At 40.8% G+C, this 21,501-nt stretch overlaps 1 protein-coding gene across 1 annotated transcript in view; it reads left to right on the forward strand.

The window, feature by feature from the left end:
• The window catches only part of LRIT1 (leucine rich repeat, Ig-like and transmembrane domains 1), a 68,285-nt gene extending 56,057 nt beyond the window's left edge, over nt 1–12,228 (forward strand). The window contains exons 4-5 of the mRNA XM_073681458.1: nt 2,986–3,162; nt 10,742–12,228. Coding sequence (XP_073537559.1) covers nt 2,986–3,162; nt 10,742–11,511 — 947 coding nt within the window. The 3' untranslated portion in view covers nt 11,512–12,228. The remainder of the gene's footprint in view (nt 1–2,985; nt 3,163–10,741) is intronic.
• The last annotated feature ends 9,273 nt before the right edge of the window (nt 12,229–21,501 follow it).

A 21,501-nucleotide genomic window follows, 5' to 3' on the forward strand; every position in this document is an offset into this window, starting at 1 on the left:
GGTATACATAGCAAAAACAATTACAGTAATCATGAACAATACAAGTCAGTAACTGGCACAGGAGGAGAGAGGACCCTGCCTGCGAGGGCTAACAATTTACAAGGGATGGGTGAGGATACAGTAAGTGAGGGTAGAGCTAGTCATGCAGCGGTATGGTGGAGTGAGGGTTACTGCAGGTCGTATGCTTGTCGGAAGAGGTAGGTCTTCAGGTTCCTCTTGAAGGTTTCCATGGAAGGCAAGAGTCTAATGTGTTGGGGTAGAGAGTTCCAGAGTAGGGGGGATTCACAGGAAAAATCTTGTATGCGATTGTGGGAAGAGGAGATAGGAGGGGAGTAGAGAAGGAGATCTTGTGAAGATTGGAGGTTGCGTGCAGGTAAGTACCGGAAGACTAGGTCACAGATGTATGGAGGAGACCGGTTGTGGATGGCTTTGTATGCCAAGGTTAGGGTTTTGAACTGGAGTCTCTGGGCAATGGGGAGCCAGTGAAGGGATTGACAGAGAAGAGAGGCCAGGGAATAGTGGGAGGTCAGGTGGATTAGTCTGGCAGTAGAGTTTAGGATAGATTGGTGAGGTGTTAGAGTGTTAGAAAGGAGGCCACAGAGCAGGAGGTTGCAGTAGTGGAGGCGGGAGATGATGAGGGCGTGAACTAATGTTTTCGCAGATTCGTGTTTGAGGAATGCACGGAAACGGGAGATATTTTTGAGTTGGAGTCGGCAGCAAGTGGAAAGGGCTTGGGTATGTGGTTTGAAGGAGAGATGAGAGTCCAGGGTTACCCCGAGGCAGCGAGCTTGCGGACTGGGGAGAGTGGGCAGCCATTGACTATGATGGATAGGTCAGTTGGGGAGGTTGACTGAGATGGGGGAAAGATAATAAATTCAGTTTTATCCATGTTTTAGAAATCTATCAGAGAAGAACGATGAAATAGTGGACAGACATTGTGGGATTCTGGTTAGTAAGGAGGTGAAATCAGGTCCAGAGAGGTAGATCTGTGTGTTGTCAGCATAGAGATGATACTGAAAGCCATGGGACTCTATGAGCTGTCCTAGGCCGAAGGTGTAGATGGAGAAGAGCAGGGGTCCAAGAACTGAACCTTGGGGGACACCGACAGATAGGGGGTCAGATGAGGAGGCGGTGTGTGAGTGGAAGACGTTGAATGTCCAGTCTGTTAGGTATAAAGAGATCTTGTGTTGCGTCATCACAAAATCTTGGCTTGGAGATGCGGTGCAATGGAGAAACGTAAAACTGGACAGCAAGGAGCAGCGGGAATGGCCAGAGAGGTGAGCTGTGAAATAAGTATTTTTTTTTGCCAGCCTTTGGCCAGTCACTATTTTGCTGAATTTGCAGGGAGCGAATTGCAAAAAATCCATGTAATCCAGAGTTAAGATCTTTGTAAAATTCGAGTAAAATTCAATTCCACTGGTATAAATATGCTCATCTCTCCTCTTAGATCTATATATCGATTCTATTGTTTGACTATTTGTTGCGTATGTCCCATTACATCTAGCGTAGAAGTAACACAGCTTTTCAGAAAAGGAACATCATACCAGCAGTAAAATTTGGTGGTGGTAATGTGATGGTCTGAGGCTGTTTTGCTTCTTTAGGACCTGGAAGACTTGCTGTGGTAAATGGAACCATGAATTCTGCTGTCTACCAAAAAATCCTGAAGGAGAATGTCCAGCCATCTATTCATGACGTCAAGCTGAAGAACACTTGGGTTATGCAGCAGGACAATTATCCAAAAAACACCAGCAAGTCGACCTCTGAATGGCTTAAGAAAAACAAAATTAGTCTTTGAAATGGCCTAGTCAAAGTCCTGACCTTAATCCGATTGAGATGCTGTGACATGACCTTAAAAAGGCAGTTCGTGTTCGGAAACCCTCCAATGTGGCAGAATTACAGCAATTTTGTAAAGATGAGTGGGCCAAAATTCCTCCAGAGCATTGTAAAAGACTCATTGCCAGTTATCGCAAACGCTTGATTGCAGGTGTTGCTACTAAAGGTGGACCAACCAGTTATTAGGTTTAGGGGACAATCACTTTTTCGCACAGGGCCCTGTAGGTTTGGATTTCTTTTTCCCTTAATAATAAAGACCTTAATTTAAAAACTGCATTTTGTGTTTATTTGTTACCTTTTCTAATATTTAAATTTGTTTTGTGATCTGAAACCTTTAAGTGTGACAAACATGCAAAAGAATAAGAAATCAAGAAGGGGCAAACACTTTTTCACACCACGGTATAATAAAGTGCTAAATACACAGATTATGTCCAAAGTAATCATTTGAAAGACAAGCCCAGGGCATTATGGGGACGCTCTCTTGGCCAAGCCTGACGTCATTAGCCTGTTCTTTGAGTCTTCAGCAACGTGTGAAATGGCGGCGGGCATTTGTATTTGTTAGCCCATCATCTGGAATCAAATTGCAAAGTGTTCAAATGTGGGGGAACCTGAACATTTCAGGAAATTCGACTGAAAGTCGATCCTCCGCGGTTTGATCTGTTCATCTCTAGAGGACAGCCATTGATGATTTAGGGAAAGGGAGCAAAGACATATCATATCTCAAGCAATATTAACATTCTATTTAATGGAAGATTGGAAAGCACAGAATGTGCTCATTCAGTACGGTAAATTAGAATGAAGAAAACAGTCAATGTCATACACTTGACTATTGCCAACAGGCCCATTCACCTCTATGAAGACTGATGCAGATGCTCATCTTGCTTAAGATTTGGGATTTGGAATCTCTACTTAAATATTCAATTGACTGTCATAAAATGAAAAATATTTTAACTTCTTAATTTACTAATTATGTGTTTATTTAAAATATATAACAATTCAATAAGTTTGCTGTTGATTTTTGTACATGCACATTGGAAGTGCTTGTTCTGAAAACATATCTACATAACAAGCAACACATTCTTATTTCCCTCTCAAGATCCATAATAATATTTTGAAATTGATATACAAAGCTTGTTTTCTTTTGTTTTTCAGTGCATCAAGAAATTTCAAGTGATGGTATGAGTTGGTCCATGCTAAACTTACCTACTGTTACCTACAAAGATTCTGGTGAATATATCTGTAAAGCTAGAAATAACATGGGAATGGCAGAAGCCTTCATTTCAGTTCTAGTCACTGACTCCAACACAACTGATGAGCCAAATGACAGTGGTAAGTAGCCAATGTAAGAAATGTTTTGCAAGAACATTTTCTATCTCATTCTAAATTTCCCAATTTAATCCCTAACCGACCAGGTGATTTTCATTTTTTTTGCTCGTTTGTTTTTTCCTCCCCTCTTTCCAAAAGCCATAACTTTTTAATTTTTCCGCCAACATAGCTGTATGAGAGCTTATTTTTTGCAACACAAGTTATAATTTTCAAGGATTTCTTTCATTATACCATTCAACATACTGGAAAATGGAGAAAAAGTACAGTGAAATTGAGCAAAAAATACAATTCCGCAATTGTTTTTGGGTTTGGTTTTTACAGCCTTCATTTTCCTGTAAAAATTACCTGGGGTTATGATTGTTCACATCAGTATGATTACAGGGATGACAAGCTTTTATAGGTTTTTTTTATTTAAATGGTGAAAAAAAAATTGGAAATTCCTAAAAAAAAATTGACTTCTGTCACCATTTTCCGAAACCCAGAGCATTTTAACTTGTCCTTCAATGGAACTGTAGGAGAGGTTTTTTTTTGGAGTGAGGTGATGTTTTTATTGATATTGGGGTAGATATGATGTTTTCATCTCTTCTTACTGCATTTTTTTGCGGTGGTGCTGATTTTTTTCTCTTTACAGCGTTTACTGATCGGGTTATTTAATTTTATATTTTTATAGATTGACCTTTTACTGAGGCAGCCATACCACATGTGTATTTTTTTCTTTCTTCACTTTTAAATCGAGAAAAGTTAGGTGATGGGAATTTTTATACATTTTTTTTATTTTCATGTTTTTATAAACATTTTTATCTACTTTTATTTTTTTTAGTCTGATTAGGGGATTTAAACCTGTGATAGCCTGATGGCTTATATTACATACTCAAATACCACAATATTGCAGTATATAGTAAAATTCATTGTCTCCTATAAATGCCAGCCACAGGGGGATCTTCACTGGAGTACCATCCTGGCAAGCAAGGGGGACTTTCGCAAACCTCTGGCTGCCATAAAAACCCATTAGCATTGAACCCATCAGTGATCACATTGAAAAGGGTCAATAGGCGCATGGAATGGTGTCCTCCAGGCCTGCACACTTTATTCGCGCTGCTGATAGGCAATGAAGATCCAAATGAATGTACTGTATAATAAAGGATTTTTTATTGCAGGTTCTTTAGTCAACGCATTTCAAAGTGATTCCAAACTTCTTCCTCAGGACACAAACCGTGATACCAGCAGTGCGGATAAGCCACATTTGGCTTCAGAGATTGACAACGGCATTTAAAGTGTTAATGCAGCAAGTGGAGTTCAGTCCCACTCACTGCTGTTAAAGGGAAATTTCTATTTGTTTAACACAGCCTATGTCACCCATGAATTATGCAATTATGAAAATTGCATAAATATGGGGACCAGACATATGATGTGCCAAACCGAAACCATGGGCCAGCATTCCTGTTAGTATAAGTGTAATGTGAACATTCACATTTACACGTCGGTCATTATTAACAGGCAAACCCTAGAATTAAAAAAATGAGCAGATACCCTGCAGTAAGTAAATAAGTAGCAGTTTTACATGTAAAAAACATGGGGTACTTAGTTAACACTATTTTTTTAAAGCACGTAAAAGCCTTCCCATCATGACAAGGTGTACCCAGTCAAGATAGAGTCCAACTGTAGTGACTCACCTCGATATGTGGCAGTAGGTCCTAAAGTAGATGAAGGTAGAGCAGGACCCAGACCTCACTGTGTTTTGCACCTGACTGTGGAAAGCTAAATAGAGAAGCTACACGCCCCAGGGGCAGTGGCTGCAACCCCAAATGTACCAAGTAAAAGAAACTAAAGCTAAACCAAAACCATGGGCCAGCATTCCTCTTGGTATGAGTGCAATGTGTATGTGAACATTCACACTGCGACCATTAACAGATAAAAACCTAGAATAAAAACGATGAATAGATACCATGAAGTAAGTAAATAAGTAATAGTAATACATGTAAAAAGCATAGAATACTTTGTTAACACTGTTTTGATCATGAGTGTAAACACCACCCCAACGTGACAAGGTGTACCCAATTAGGAGTTCCCTAAATCTAGTGACTCACCTCACTATGTGCCAGAAGGCCTCAAAATACACAGAGGTGGTAAGGACCTGGATCTGATTGTGTTTTGCACATGCATGTAGAAAACTAAATAAACAAGATGCACAGCCAAAAGGAGGGGCCCCATCGGGGGTCCCACCCCCAAATGTACCAACTACAAGATACTAAACTTGAATTGAAACCATGGGCCAGCATTCCTGTTAAAATAAGAGCAATGTAAAGGTGCTGGCATATAACAAGGTGAGTCTCTAGAGTTAGGTACCATCCTGATGGGGAGGGAGAGGGATGGCTTTTACATTTTTTAATGAAAATAGTTTTAGCAAAGTACCTTATGTTTTTTATATATATTACTATTCCATATTTCATACTGCAGAGTATTTATAAATCATTTTTATTCTTGCTTTTATATGACATACTAGTACGTCATATGTCGGGAAGTAGTTAAATAGATTTTGTACCTGTTTCTTATAATAAATCCTCTCTTCCCCGCTTCTCTGTATTGCTTGCCTGGTGCTCCTTTGCTCTTCTCTCTTCGGGGTTGGCAAGGACCTATTTATTTTTTATAGCTCATTTGAGCCATACAATTGTTTTTTTTAACAAGAATAAAGTAGAGAGCCCCTTTAATGAATATTTGTCACAATAAATGGACAAAGATACACAAACAGCACAATTGCACAAATACTCCCACACACAACTAGTTAGATTACTTTAAACATTGAAAGTAGTGATCAAAAAGTTTCTACAAAAACGTTGTTATATTCAAAAAAAATTCTGGGAAAATTCTGAGAATAACAGTTTGAAGAGGGTTATAATTTAATATCTGAAACTTCATTAAATTACAGTTATTGGGATATACACTATATAAAAGGACACTTATGCATGTTTTTCTCAATATCTGACATGAAATCAGAATAAACCTTTCCCGTTTTAGGTCAAATAGGATTACCATAATTTTTAATATTTGCCAAATGCCAGAATAATGAGAAAGAGAACGGTTTAATTTGTATTACTGCAAAGTCAAAAGTTTACATACACTAAGATTACTACGTCTTTAAACAATTCTGGACTGCCCAGATGATGATGTCATGAGTCTGGAAGCTTCTGATTTCTGTTTTTGTGGCAGCATAAGAGTTAATTAGAGACACACCTGTGGATGTATTTTAATGCACACATGAAACACACTGCTTCTTCATGTAGCATCATGGGAAAGTCTAAAGAAATCAGCCAAGATATCAGGAAGAGAATTGTGAACTTACACAAGTCTGGCTCATCCTTGGGAACAATTTCAAGATACCTGAAGATGGCTCGTTAATCTGTACAAACAATTATATACAAATACAAACAAGATGGGAATGTCCAGCCATTATACCGCTCAGGGAGGAGACAGGTTCTGTGTCCCAGAGATGAACGTGCTTTGGTCCGACATGTGCATATCAACCAAAGGACAAAAGCAAAAGACCTTGTGAAGATGATGGCGGAAGCTGGTAAGATTGTATCAATAACCACAGTGAAACATGTACTGTATCAACATGGGCTGAAAGGCCACTCTGCCAGGAAGAAGCCATTATTCCAAAAGAAGCATGAAAAAGCCAGATTAATGTTTGCAAATGCATACAAGAGCAAAGACCTTAATTTTTGGAGACATGTCATGTGGTCTGATGAAACTAAAATTGAACTTTTTGGGCATAATGACCATTGTTACGTTTGGAGGAAAAAGAGAGAAGCTTGGAAGCCTAGGAACACTACCACAACTGTGAAACAGGGGTGGTGGAAGCATCAGGTTGTGGGGTTGTTTTGCTGCAGGATGGACTGGTACACTTCACAAAATAGATAATCTTCTTTTCTCATGATGCTATGTGGCAATACTGAAGCAACAACTCAAGACATCAGGCAGGAAGTTAAAGCTTGGGCGGAAATGGGTCTTCCAAATGGACAATGACCTGAAGCATACTGCCAAAATGATAATAAAGTGGCTTAAGGATAACAAAGTCAATGTTTTGGAGTGGCCATCACAAAGCCCCGATCTCAATCCTATTGAAAATTTATGGGCAAAGCTGAAAAGGCAGGTACGAGCAAGGCAACCTACAAACCAGGATCAGTAAACACCAGTTTAGTCTGAAGGAATGGGCCCAAATTCCGACCAACTATTGTGAGAAGCTTGTGGAAGGATATCGCAAATGTTTGACCCAAGTCATTCAGTTTAAGGGCAATGGTACCAAATACTAATGAAATGTATGTAAACTTTTGACTTTGCAGTAAGTAATATAAATGCCTTAAAACATTCTTTCTCTCTTTTTATTCTGGCATTTGGCAAATATTAAAAATTATGGTAATCCTAATTGACCTGAATCGAGAAAGGTTTATTCTGATTTCATGTCAGATATTGAGAAAAACATACATATGTGCCTTTTTATATTCAGGTGCATCTCACTAAATTAGAATATCATCAAAAAGTTGATTTATTTCAGTTCTTCAATACAAAAAGTGAAACTCATATATTATATAGAGTTATTACAGAGTGATCTACTTCAAGTGTTTATTTCTGTTAATGTTGATGATTATGACTTAGAGCCAATGAAAACACAAAAGTCATTATCTCAGTAAATTAAAATAATTAGCAAAAAACATCTGCAAAGGCTTCATAAGCATTTAAAAAGGTCCCTTAGTCTGTTTCAGTAGGCTCCACAATCACAGGGAAGACTGCTGACTTGACAGATGTCCAGAAGGCAGTCATTGACACATTCCACAGGGTCCCAGAGTTTCAATTTTCATTTGGAAATCAAGGTCCCAGAGTGGAGAGGCACACAATCCAACTGCTTGAGGTCTAGTGTGAAGTTTCTACAATCAGTGATGGTTTGGGGAGCCATGTCATCTGCTGGTGTAGGTCCACTGAGTTTTATCAAGACCAAAGTCAGCGCATCCATGTACCAGGAAATTTTAGAGCACTTCATGCATCCCTCTGCCGACAAGCTTTTTGGAGATGGAAATTTCTTTCTCCAGCAGGACTTGGCACCTGTCCACACTGCCAAAAGTACCAATACCTGGTTTAAAAACAACGGTGTCACTGTGCTTGATTGGCCAGCAAACTCGCCTGACCAAGAGGAAGATGAGAGACACCAAACCCAACAATGCAGATGAGCTGAAGGCTGCTATAAAAGCAACCTGGGTTTCCATAACACCTCAGCAGTGCCACAGGCTGATTGCCTCCATGCCACGCCACATTGATGCAGTAATTGATGCAAAGGAGCCCCGACCAAGTATTGAGTGCATTTACTGAACATACATTTCAGTAGGCCAACATTTCGGATTTTAAAATAATTTTTCAAGCTGTTGTTATAAAGTATTCTAATTTACTGAGATAACGACTTTTGTGTTTTCATTGACTGTAAGCCATAATCATCAGCATTAACAGAAATAAACACTTGAAATAGATCACTTTGTTTGTAATGACTCTATATAATATATGAGTTTCACTTTTTGTGTTGAAGAATTGAAATAAATTAACTTTTTGATGATATTCTAATTTAGTGAGATGCACCTGTAGTGTATGTAAACTTCTGGTTTCAACTGTATTTGGACAGTGCAAACCTAGACTAGACAGTCTTAAAATGTGACTAATTTATTTACACTGTCTAATCTAACTTTATACTACGTATTAGGTTACTTTCCCACAATGAGTTTTTGATGTTGGAAATTTTCTGCACCTATTAAGGTTACTTGCATTTTTTCATTACGTTTTTTTGAGTGCATTTTTTTTTACATGCATTTTTATCGAGGTTTTTTACATGCTTTTTTTTACATGCATGTTTATATACACCTGAGGAAGCCAAAACATGTAGTATTTTTTAATAAAAAGTGCTTTTTACATAATACTTTGGTTTTATCTGCACTTATCGGCTCCCTTTACCTTTTTATCTTGACGGTAACACCCTTTATCTTGTTTGTTTCACTTCCTGGAGTAGAATTTGTGGCTGGGTCCACACAGAGTTACAGGTGCATCTCACAAAATTAGAATATCATCAAAAAGTTTATTGATTTCAGTTCTTCTATTCAAAAAGTAAAACTCATATATTATATAGAGTCAGTACAAACAGAGCGATCTATTTCAAGTGTTTATTTCTATTAATGGTGATGATTATGGCTTGCAGCCAATGAAACACTATGCTCCAATATGCTCAGACACCATTCTCACTGCCAGTTCTCTGCACAGTGATCCCTTTTTCACTGCAATGCACCAACAGAAAGAGCTTTCTGACTGCCTTGCTATTTTTGTTACCTACAGTGCTTAACTGATCATTGAATGATTTTTCTAAAGACGTGTGTTGCAAATATTGTTCATTTTGTATCATCTATATATTGAATATAATGTAATATTTAATGGTGGGCCAACACCTTTAAAGTCAGTGCACATTTTTCTATGACTAAAAAAAGTCTAGCAAAAATTGGATTATTGGAAAAGTAGCAAGTTGGAAACCAATGCTTTCCAAAAGTAATCTATATGTCATACCTGAATGGATTACCAAGCTGTTATAATAACGTTGGTTATATGGATAATGTTCTATAGAGTCAAAACTGGAAATCTTTGGCTGCGATCACATGGCTGTGATGTTGTGGTGGTGTTCTGCTTCCTCATGTCACAAGTTTCTTACTTTTGAATAACTCTTCAGCTGTGCATGTGGCAAGATAATGAAAGTCTAGGCCAATCTGGATACTTGAAGGGGTTGTCTGGTACTTTATATTGACCGCCTACCCTTAGGATAAGTCATCAATATCATCAATATAAGATAGGTGGGGGTGCTACACACGACACCCTCCCCGTCACCTGTTCTCGGTGAGGCAGTCGCCGGATGTGTTCAGCTGCAGAGTGAAACTACACCGCTCCGTTAACTGTATAATGGCCTCAATGAGTTACTGCTGATCCACCCTTATTCGAAACCTTTAAAGTTAATTTCCTTTTGGCTATAGTATGGAGTTGAACTCATTAATGATACTTGAAATAAGCCATTAAACAATAAGTTTCTGTTTTATTTCCTAAGTTAAAAAGCATTGTAGCTTTATGCTGTAGGGACAAAATATAATGTAGGGAGTCATTTTACCAGGTGACATTTTGTGTACCTCAGCAGTGGATCTCAAGTGAGCAGCTGCTTGGCAAGCTGAGATCAGAGGGTGCTTCAGACTTTATGACCACAGTGTTCATCGTGTAATCTAGAAAGTGCTGCGGCCATATTGTGACAACACAGAGGGGACATGTGTTGTCACAAGTCATGACAGAGCCCATCACATAAGGTTTCTCCTGGACCAGAGGATCTCTTTAGCAGCCAGCTCAAAGATTGACATCAAATTGGAGAAGGCAAGGAAGTCTAGGGAGGACTTAAACAATTCTTCGATGATAATCATATTTTTTGAAAAAAAAACTATATTTTGGTGGTGAACATGTTTAAGGACTTCTGTTTTGTTGTTTGTATTGATATTTCACTTGATTATCTGCTTTTTTTTAGGAAAATATCAGTCTACAGAGGAAAACATTGGAATGCAAAAATTTAAAGTCGGTGGTAATAGACTGCAGGAAAGCGAGCTACAGAATATTAATCCTAATTCTGTTATGAAACCAGACATCAAAGATCCAGGCAACATCATGCTCAGTTCATCAACAAAACAGCCAGTGACAGAGAGGATGGTCAGAGGGGTTAAAGTTATAGGTGACACCGACCACAGTGCATCTCTTGCTTGGAAAGCTCCTCTTGCCAAAAATGTTACAGAATTCAGTGTTCTCTATGCAATCTTTGGAGAGCGAGAAATGCGAAGGATCAATATAGAGCCTGGAAAAACCAAAATTACCATAGATGGTCTAATGCCCAAAACAAAATATATTGCATGTGTTTGTGTGAAAGGGCTTGTACCTAAAAAAGAGCAATGTATCATCTTTTCCACTGATGAAGCTGTCAGTGCTGGTGGAACGCAGAAACTGATTAATGTTGTGGTGATCAGTGTAGCCTGTGTCATTGCTGTCCCTTTAACCTTGACGGTCTGCTGTGGAGCTTTAAAAAGAAGATGCAAAAAGGGGCTAGGTAGGAAATCTAAAGACATACAAGACTCCTATGTGACATTTGAAAGCCTTGCACCCAATTCCAAAGCAAAGACCACTGAAGGAGAATATTTGACTCGACATAATCTAGATGAATCAAATAGGTTGCTGTCTGCACGGTCCAGTGTGGATTCTGAAGCAATACCAAAGCCAGAAGGCCAGCCCAATGAGTTTTTTTGCTGATACGGACTAGCATCAACTGTCACATACATGTATGAAACGTGTTCACATACAGAAGAGTATATCCACCATGTGCCGGAAGTATGTAGAAATTAATTTATATCAAATACTGTATGTGGGTCATGACTCTGCATCAATGAACTAATGAAAGTAGCTTGAACGAAGAGACAAAGCACGAGATTGCATTGCATTTGGTATTAGCAGCTAAAGAATGCAAAGAAAATTTTAGGTACAGGGATCAACAAAGTAAATTAGAAAACTCTTCAGAAAGTAATGGGAAATATAAACAAATGATCCCTTGTATTATGTGCTGCCCTCTAAGAGTATTACTATTTCTGATCTAAAAGTGACTTCTTATTATTAAGGTTTATAGTACCTGGAATTTTTGAGTATCAGTAACAGAGTCAGCAATGTGTGATATACAGGTCTGCAGACTTTTGAGCTACGCCAGTTTATTTACATGCTACACATTGCTGCAGTGACTGGGTATGAAATAAGTAACCTGGTTTCCCATAATGGAGCATGGTCATAACATTTTCTTAATAATCTGAAAAAGTACTGTATAACATGCTCACCATGACTAATACTGTTAAAATACGGTCATGCTTTTAGGGAAAATGGACTGCTTCATTTCTTTTGTGTTTATCTTTTTTTTGTGTTGTGTGCACAATCTAATATTTTTTGGTGTTTTACAAATATCAATAAATTTTGATATCAATACTATGTTGTGTATATAGTTCCCTGGTAAATGTGTTCATTATTTGCTTACTTTGATATATGATATGTCATAAATAATGCACAACATAAATGATAGGTATATAAACTTCCAAATACTGGAAATTAGCTAAATAGAAAAACTGCAGAATAAAAACCTAAATTAAATACTTGTTTTGGGGTAAAATTTGCACATGCAGTTCTCCAGTAGTGGATTGAACCAAGGGCAGGGGATGGATTTATGGGTAGTATAAAGGAAACAATTATACAGTATTTTCAGCTGGAAAAAAATAACAAATAAAGAAAAAACTAAAAAAAGCCATCAAAAACTGTATTAAAAGTTGTATACGTGGATCCAATCTTAAACTGAATGTGCTATTTAGTCTGTGTCCATTGAAAAACTAAAAACCTAAATTGAAAACGTATTTTTAGGTAGAAAACAGTGAAACTAATGACGTACTTTTGCTTTCACACATATAACAGTGAAACAGAATTCGAGCAAGGGACAGATTCATCATATGATGGATACCAATGGTAGTTGACGGATGCCAGTATAATTATTAGTAATTAGTAATGAGCAAACCTACTCGCCACTACTCGGTACTCATCCGAGCATCACGGTGCTCGACAAGCTCGGCGCTCGCCGACTATTTCCGGGTTGCTTGAGCGGGAGCTCAGGTCCCCACCCTGCATGTTTGGCGCTCTTTAGAGAGCCAATAAACATGCAGGGATTGCTTGCCAAGCACTGTAAAGCGGTAGCCATGTTGGTTGGGGTATTACAGTGATTGGTTGGCCGCACAGCATCATCAGGTCTATATAAGACCTGGCGCCGCTATGCTCGTCGCAGTCTACCCCGGAAACAGGCAAAGTAGGGAGAGGTGCTGCAGAGTCAGGGAGAGATTTGCTTGTTTATAGTTAGTATAGGTATTCCACAACATATATATATATATATATATATATATATATATATATATATATATATCCATCTGAACTAACAGTCCTTCTGAGGACTAATCCAGCTGCATATTTAGCAGGAGTTAGGCAGGCAGGGTATGTGACAGACTGTGACAGACTGAAATAGCCCCAGGTATCAGGGGCCAGGGCAATTTTTTTTTTTATCTTAATCCTGGTTATTTCCTTAAAAATCAAGGCAGGGTATGTGACAGACTGCAGTGCATGATACAGCACAAGAGGGTCCATTGCATGTTCAACTTCTGACTGATCCTGCTGTGACAAATATTTGTAGACATAGCCCCAGGTATCAGGGGCCAGGGCTATTTTTTTTTTATCTTAATCCTGGTTATTTGCTTGAAAAGCAATTCAGAGTACACCATTTTTTCTTCTCCATTTGCTTGTTAGAAAACAGCCAGATCTTTTCCATATTACAGCGATAAAAATCCAGAAATTTGAACTGAACGTGGAAAATATTGGCCTCCATTTTGATTTTGTTGCAATGTGTCAGTGAAGCTATTCACACGAGGTCTCTGTGAAGAATAGTATTAGTAAACTACAGGCCTGCTATTTAAAACCGTGGATCTCTGTCAGATGTATCACATATAACTGTATTCCAAAATCAGCCATTTCTGGCTTCCATTTTCATTTCGTTGCAGTGTGTCGGTCAAGCTATTCACACTAGGTCTCTGTGAAGAATAGTATTAGTAAACTACAGGCCTGCTATTTAAAACCGTGGTTCTCTGTCAGATGTATCACATATAACTGTATTCCAAAATCAGCCATTTCTGGCTTCCATTTTCATTTTGTTGCAGTGTGTCGGTCAAGCTATTCACACTAGGTCTCTATGAAGAATAGTACTAGTAAACTACAGGCCTGCTATTTAAAACCGTGGTTCTCTGTCAGACGTATCACATATAACTGCATTCTAAAATCAGCCATTTCTGGCTTCCATTTTCATTTTGTTGCAGTGTGTCGGTCTAGCTATTCACACTAGATCTCTATGAAGAATAGTATTAGTAAACTACAGGTCTGCTATTTAAAACCATGGTTCTCTGTCAGACGTATCACATATAACTGCATTCCAAAATCAGTCATTTCTATTGAACGTGGAAAATATTGTTCTCCATTTAAAATGGGCAAAGTGCGTGGCAAGGTATGGGCAAGTGGACATGATGGTGATGGTGCATGCAGAGGCTGAGGCCTTGGCTGTGGGCAAGCTGAAATTGTGCCACAACAAACACCCACATCTTGTCGCTCGACCTTCCTGTCCCAATACTAGGGGACGGCACAACACTAGTGTTGAGCGAGTATGTTCTATTAACCCTTTCGCCGAGTATGCTTGGGCAGAGCTCCGAGTATTTACAGCTGCTCGGTGATATGGTTGCTTACACATTCCTCACATGTAATAAAACTGTCAAACAGTTGCAAATCATGCACATGGGAGCGATTCAACCATGTCACCGAGCAGCTATAAATACTCGGAACTCTGCCCGAGCATACTCGGACAGAACATACTCGCTCAACACTACACAACACCACTATTGAACACAGAGAAGTGTCAAAAGGTTGTTAGTTGGATAGCAGAAAATGCTTCCAGTCACTTTGCCACCACCACCACCACCCTGTCTTCCACACGGTAAAGTCTCAGTAGCCGTGAGTCTGGACCGGTGAGTCTGGAGCGCATATTCCTCACCCTGATCCTCCTTCAACCCACCATTCCAAGTGCCCAGAGACAACTGATCCCACACTTGGACACTCAGAGGAGCTGTTCACTTTTCCATTTGTAGATTCGGGCCTCTCACCCGGCCAACTTCAAGTGAGTCAAGAGGAGAACGCGTGTAGTGATGAACAAATATTTTAGCAGCCACGGTCACACGAAGGCAATGGTGGGAAAGTGCAATTACTGTTGCAAGAGATGGATGATGATGATGAGACACAATTGCCAGAAACTCAGAAGGAGGACCAGGGTGTAAGAATGGAAGACGCGGTGGTGGATGATATAGTAACTGACCCAACCTGGCAGGGGGACATGCAGAGTAAGGACAGCAGCACACAGGGGGAGGGAGGCATAGCACCACAACAGACAGGAAGAAACAGTGTGGTGGCTGCAGAAACAAGGCGGGAAAGCATTTCCCGTAACGCCAGCACGACGGAATTTGCCAGTACAGCTGTTAGGTCTTCGCAAGTCTGGTTGTTTTTTAAAGACTCTGCAGATAGCCCCAAAAAGGCCATTTGCAACACCTGCCAGGCCAGCATCATCAGGGATAGCAAAACTAGCAGCCTGACCTAAAACAGCATGATCAGGCACATGGCAGCAAAGCACCCGACTAAGTGGGCCAGACCCCACGGTCCTGAAACAGTGTCTGCGGGTGACACCACTGCTTTGTCCACTGTTGTTCGTGCACGCCAACCCCCTGCCCATGGTGCATGCAAAGATGCCTCCCTTCCTGCGCCTGTCATTGCACACTCTCAACTAGCACCATCAGCAAGCACGTCCACTTCCTTTTCCCAGTGCAACATTATGTTGTCCATACCCCAGACCTTGGAACTCAAGCGCAAATATGCAACCAACGCCCCAGAGGCCACACTACTAAATTCACACATTTTGTGAATGCTTGAGCTCAAAATGTTGCCTTTTAGGCTCGTGGAGACCAAAGCTTTCAGAAACCTGATGGCGGCGGCCGTCCCTCGGTACTTGGTCCCCAGCCGCCACTATTTCTCCTGGTGTGCTGTCACCGCATTACACGAGCTCACCAAGATGGTGAGCGACGATGACGCCATAATTAGCATCACTATCCTGCTTCTCTGTCTTCTGAAATGCTCTCTGCGCACAATTAAAGAGGTTGCATTTCAGGTGGAGCACGATGAGATGGAGCAAGGAACTATACAGGGTGATTCCAGACAGCCCAGCCTCATCTCATCCCAGTGTCGATTGGGTGACAACGAGGAAGAAGAGGAGGAGGAAGAACATGAGCTAGTTTCCTGCTCTATAGACGGTACTACCTGCACAACTGTCATACCGTCAGTTCAGCGCGGATGGCCTTAGGACAGGGAGGAGGAGGATGAGGAAGAGAGCATGGACATTCATCCTCTTGGTGAGGACACAGAAGTTTTGCCTGTTAGCAGTCTGGCACACATGGCTGAGTTTATATTACGCTGCTTTTCCCGTGACCCTCGCGTTGTCCAAATTTTGGGTGACAGTCATTACTGGTTGGTGACACTTCTAGACCTACGCTACAAGGAGAACTTTTTGTCTCTTATTCCCACGCTGGACAGGCCTAATAAAATGGGGCAGTACCAGAATGCCCTTGTTGCAGAATTATTACAAAAAATTCCCATCTGAAAACACTGGCGGCAGAGGTCACAGTTCGTTAGACAACCAAGGAGTACAGGCGAGAGAGACACAAATGCAATCCAGCAGAGGCAGGGTAACACTGTCAAAGTTCTGGGACAGTTTTCTCAGACTCTCCCATCCCACAGCCCTGAGGCGCGGGGTACTCTTACAAGGAGAAAAAAGTTTCGGAAGATGCTGATGGAGTACCTTGCTGACCATACCAACGTCCTCCATGATTCCTCTGTGCCTTATTAATTATTGCGTATCCAAGCTGGACACGTGGCATGAACTGGCACTCTACGCCTTGGAGATCCTGGCCTGCCCTGCCGCTAGCGTGTTGTCAGAGCGGGTTTTTAGTGCCACTGGTGGAATTATAACCGATAGGTGCATCCACCTGTCAACTAAAAATGCTGACAGGCTGACTCTTATGAAAATGAACAAGGGCTGGATTAGACCAGACTTCTCAACACCAACAAGTGATAGCAGCGTAACATGATCTCAAATACAGTGTCTTTTTTTTAGGGAGGTCTAACTCTATTCCCATGCACCTCTGTCTTCACACTGAGACACGGGTATACGCTTCCTGACTTTGTCTATTTTCTCTTGTCCTCCTCCTTCCCCTCATCCTCTACCACCATATCACCACCATATCTACCATATCACCATATCTCCATCTCTTGTAAGGGGCATTGGAGTTCCTCCAAATTTTTGGCAGCCTTTGCATTCACTGCATAGGCAAACAGTATGAGAGACCCACTTCCTAATAATGGGAACATTGTTTTCAGGAGGCCCTCCGACCTCTACATCTCTTGCAAGGGGCATTGGAGTTAATCAAAATTTTTGGCAGCTGTTGCAGTCACTGCATATGCAAGAACAATATGGGAGACACACTCCTTTCTAATGGTAACATGTTGATACTGAGGCCCAGCTCTATGTGTCTTTAAATTGGTATTTAGGTTTTTACCAAATTTTGGCAGCCGTTGGGCTCACTGCATACCCTATAACTGTATAGCAGACCCGCTCCTTTCTAGTGGGAATATGTTGTTACTGAGGCCCACCTCTATGTGTCTTTAAATTGTTATTAGGGTTTTTCCCAAATTTTGGCAGCCCTTGCAGTCACTGAATGGGCATTACCACTATAGGAGACCCTCTCCTTTATAATGAGAACATTTTTTTTAACTGAGGCCCTCCTCTATGTCTCTTCAAAGGGGTATTGGGGTGCGTCCAATTTCTTGGAAACCCTAGCAGTCACTAAATATCCAATCCAACAGTATAGGAGACACAGTCTTTAATAATGGGAATAACAAAGCATAGCCGACTGCTGGCCCTTTAAGAATAGTAAGGCTGCAAAAATAGTGTTTGTGACTTTCACAATCCCTCCTTCATAAATGAAACAGGGTGTGTCTGATCATGTCTCACATACCACAGGGCAAGATAAGGTAGTAAAATGACATTTACCAGTAAATGCATTTGTCTTGGTTGAAAAGCAATGCAAAAATGCATCAAAAATGCTATGTGTGAACATAGTCCAAGGTGTGGAGTAGCATTTTTGTTTTTGGTTATTTGTTTTGCCTTATATACAAGTCATTACCCTGGAAAGGATGTTCCTTAACATTTTCCCAGGAAAATTCTTTTTTTTCTCTTTTTTTGGGTATGTTTTATTGTGAGTTCGTAAAAGTGGCGTAATACCTCTGACAACGAGTACCCGAGCATTTTAGTGCTCGCTCCTCACTAGTAATTATATTAGAGACTGTATAGTTATTATTATGGTATCCTTCATTAAGCTAGAAAATTTGCTATCTGTGACACAGATATGAATTGTCGCATAAATTGATGTATGATAAATTGGCTAACCTCATTTAAAGTTACATTTTTTGCACATTTTCTTTGATCTTACAAAAAATTAAGCTGACCAGGTAGATTATCAGTTTGGGAACAAAGTGAAATCAGTAAGTTAAGATTGGTAAAAAGTATATTACTTAGTGTGTGATGAGTCTCATAAAGGTAATATTGTAATGTAAAATTGGTTGCTTCGTCTTCGGCCTGGCCAGCACTGCAACTGTTAACTTCCATGTGTGCTTGTGCTGGCCCGGCCGCGTCACAGCTAGGAGACATGGCCCTGTGCGCGGCCGTGTCTGCTAGTGTGACGTCACACAATGTGCGCCCTGCACTGCTGCATCGGAGAGGAGCTGGACGATGTCTGGAGCCGAGGGATGGTGAGTGATGTGTGTGTGTGCATGCGTGCGTGTCACAGTGTGTGTGTGTGCAGGCAGATATCATTGTGTGATGTCTGTTTATATGTATTTTTGTGTTTCAAATGTGTTTATGCGTGTATGTATATGTCTGTATATGTTTGTGTGTGTGTGCGTGACTGCGTGCGGCCTCCTCCCGCTGTATCTGGAGGGCGCCGTGCTGCCTCCTCCCGCTGTATCTGGGGGGCGCCGTGCGGCCTCCTCCTGCTGTATCTGGGGGGCGCCGTGAGGCCTCCTCCCGCTGTATCTGGGGGGCGCCATGCAGCCTGCTCCCGCTGTATCTGGGGGGCGCCATGCGGCCTCCTCCCGCTGTATCTGGGGGGCGCCGTGCGGTCTCCTCCAGCTGTGTATAGATGGCGCCTTTCGGACTCATGCTGTGTATAGATGGCTACGTGCGGCCTCCCTCTGTGTATAGATGGCTATGTGCGGCCTCCCACTGTGTATAGATGGCTACATGCGGCCTCCCGCTGTGTATAGATGGCTACATGCGGCCTCCCACTGTGTATAGATGGCTACGTGCAGCCTCCCGCTGTGTATAGATGGCTGCGTGCGGTCTCCCGCTGTGTATAGATGGCTACATGCGGCCTCCCGCTGTGTATAGATGGCTACGTGCGGTCTCCCACTGTGTATAGATGGCTACGTGCGGCCTCCCGCTGTATATATGAGGATTATGTGGCAGCTCATATTGTGTGTAGGGTCTCATACTGTATATAGGGGATGTCAGGATACTTAATTGTGCTCAATATTAAGTCATACAATTAATGTAAAAAAATGATTATAATATATTAATATTGTGCAAAATTTATTTCACGTGAACTATCACATGATCTATTACAGGGGATCATGTGACATGTCACATGATACATCAGGTGTGTGTGTGTGTGGGGGGCCCACCCCTTCTAAACTGCCCGGGGCCCTTGCTACTCTTAATCCACCCCTGTATGACATGATATGACAGCCTGTGCATTATGGATTGGGTATGTTTTACCCCATTGACATTAAATGGAGACAAGTAAAGGCTGAAGCAGTTTACATATACTCGGTTGATGGTCATAGTACTTGCATAACTGAGGAAAACAAGTCTCCAGGTTCGACAATACAGTTATCACTCAAAGCAGATTGAAAGGTTTGATAAACTTTCAGTGAGGGCACTTCTCATCAAGAGACCATCAACGGTACACTTGTGAATTCAATACAAAGGGGAATAAATCCTTGATTTTATCAGTCATGCAAACAGTATAACCATCAACTTAGGTATGCATAAAAAGTTTTATCCCTCATCTATATAGCCATGTCAGTAGTTTGCTAGGATTCTACATCTTTAAGCCATGCCATAACACAATGTGAATTTAAATTAAAAGACTAAGACCATAGTCACTAGAGATGAGCGAATTTATTCTACTCAAATTTGACTATGTATTCTCCAGAATGCAATTTGTTTTGTATTTCGTTCTATGCGAATTCAGCAAAATGACTGTACAGGGCTGGCACAAAAGTAAAAAAAAAAAAAAAAAATTCCTCACCATTCACCTCTCTGGGCATCTCTGCCGCTTGCTCTGCCCTATATGGTTCTTGGTGCCACTTCTTACCAGCGCCACATGCTGAAACCCAAAATATCTTCATGCTAGGCGGAACTTCTAGCCAAGACTAGGTCTGGGGCGTGACTGCCCGTGCCTAAAGTGTCATAAGGTTGTGGCTAATGTCATGACTTCACGATGTTGCTGCAGTCTTACAATGCATGTGCTCAGGGGCATCCAACATCCTGGGCCTAGTTGCAGCCAAAAGCCCAGGCCTACAGTGTGTATCATTAGGTCGCGGTTGCAAGTCGTGATGTCACCAGACCGCATGCTGTAATAAGGAACATTAAATTTGTGGAGAATAAATTTGCTGGGAATCGAGTTTCCAGATAAAATCCACACAATTTGGCGAAATTGAATTTTGTCAGATTAGCTCATCTCTAATGGTCACCTTATTTGCAATTTTCAGTATAGATTCTGCACTAAAATGAAAATCATTCAAAGGTAAAGTTAAAATTATTTAAGCAGGTAATATGCTAATGATTTTGAACTATTCCAAAGTGATGACCGAAATCCACCAAAAATTTGACCTGTAGAATATTATTCCTCATTATTGAGAGCAGTCGTTGAAAAGTCATTCATGTCGAATATCAGATCTGCATCCCATCAATGGCTGCCAAGACTAGGCCACAGATCATGATACAGAATAATTGGTAATTTGCTTTTTTAACTCATGACTAGTGTTGAGCCACCCCCGTAGTGTTCGGGTTCGGTTCGGTTCGTCGAACACCGGGATGTTCGAGGAACTGTTCGTCGAACTGTTCGTCGAACACCTTAGAACACCGTCGAACACCGTTAAAACCAATGGCAGGCAAACAAAAACACATAGAAACACATAGAAAACACCTGCAAAGGTGTCCAAAAGCTGACAAACTGCTCAGAAGACACTCTCTTTAAAAAAGCCGGCCGGCAAATTCAGCAGCGGCATACACCGATACCCGACAATTTAGACAAGAAGGAATAGAGCATCACACATAGATTAGATAGATAGAAACATGTCAGTCACACATATAAGAAGCACAGTGACAGTGTTGGTTACTGCACTTGTCATTTAGTGTAAAGGATTTATTAAAAAAAATATTAGTGTTTTCATGCACCGTCTCTTTAAAAAAGCCGGCCGGCAATTCAGCATCTGTACCCGACAATTTAGAACAGAAAGAAT

This window comes from Phyllobates terribilis, unplaced genomic scaffold (assembly GCF_046119375.1).
Source record: "Phyllobates terribilis strain yellow unplaced genomic scaffold, ASM4611937v1 Scaffold_5__5_contigs__length_657084704, whole genome shotgun sequence".
Classification (NCBI taxonomy): Eukaryota; Metazoa; Chordata; class Amphibia; order Anura; family Dendrobatidae; genus Phyllobates; species Phyllobates terribilis.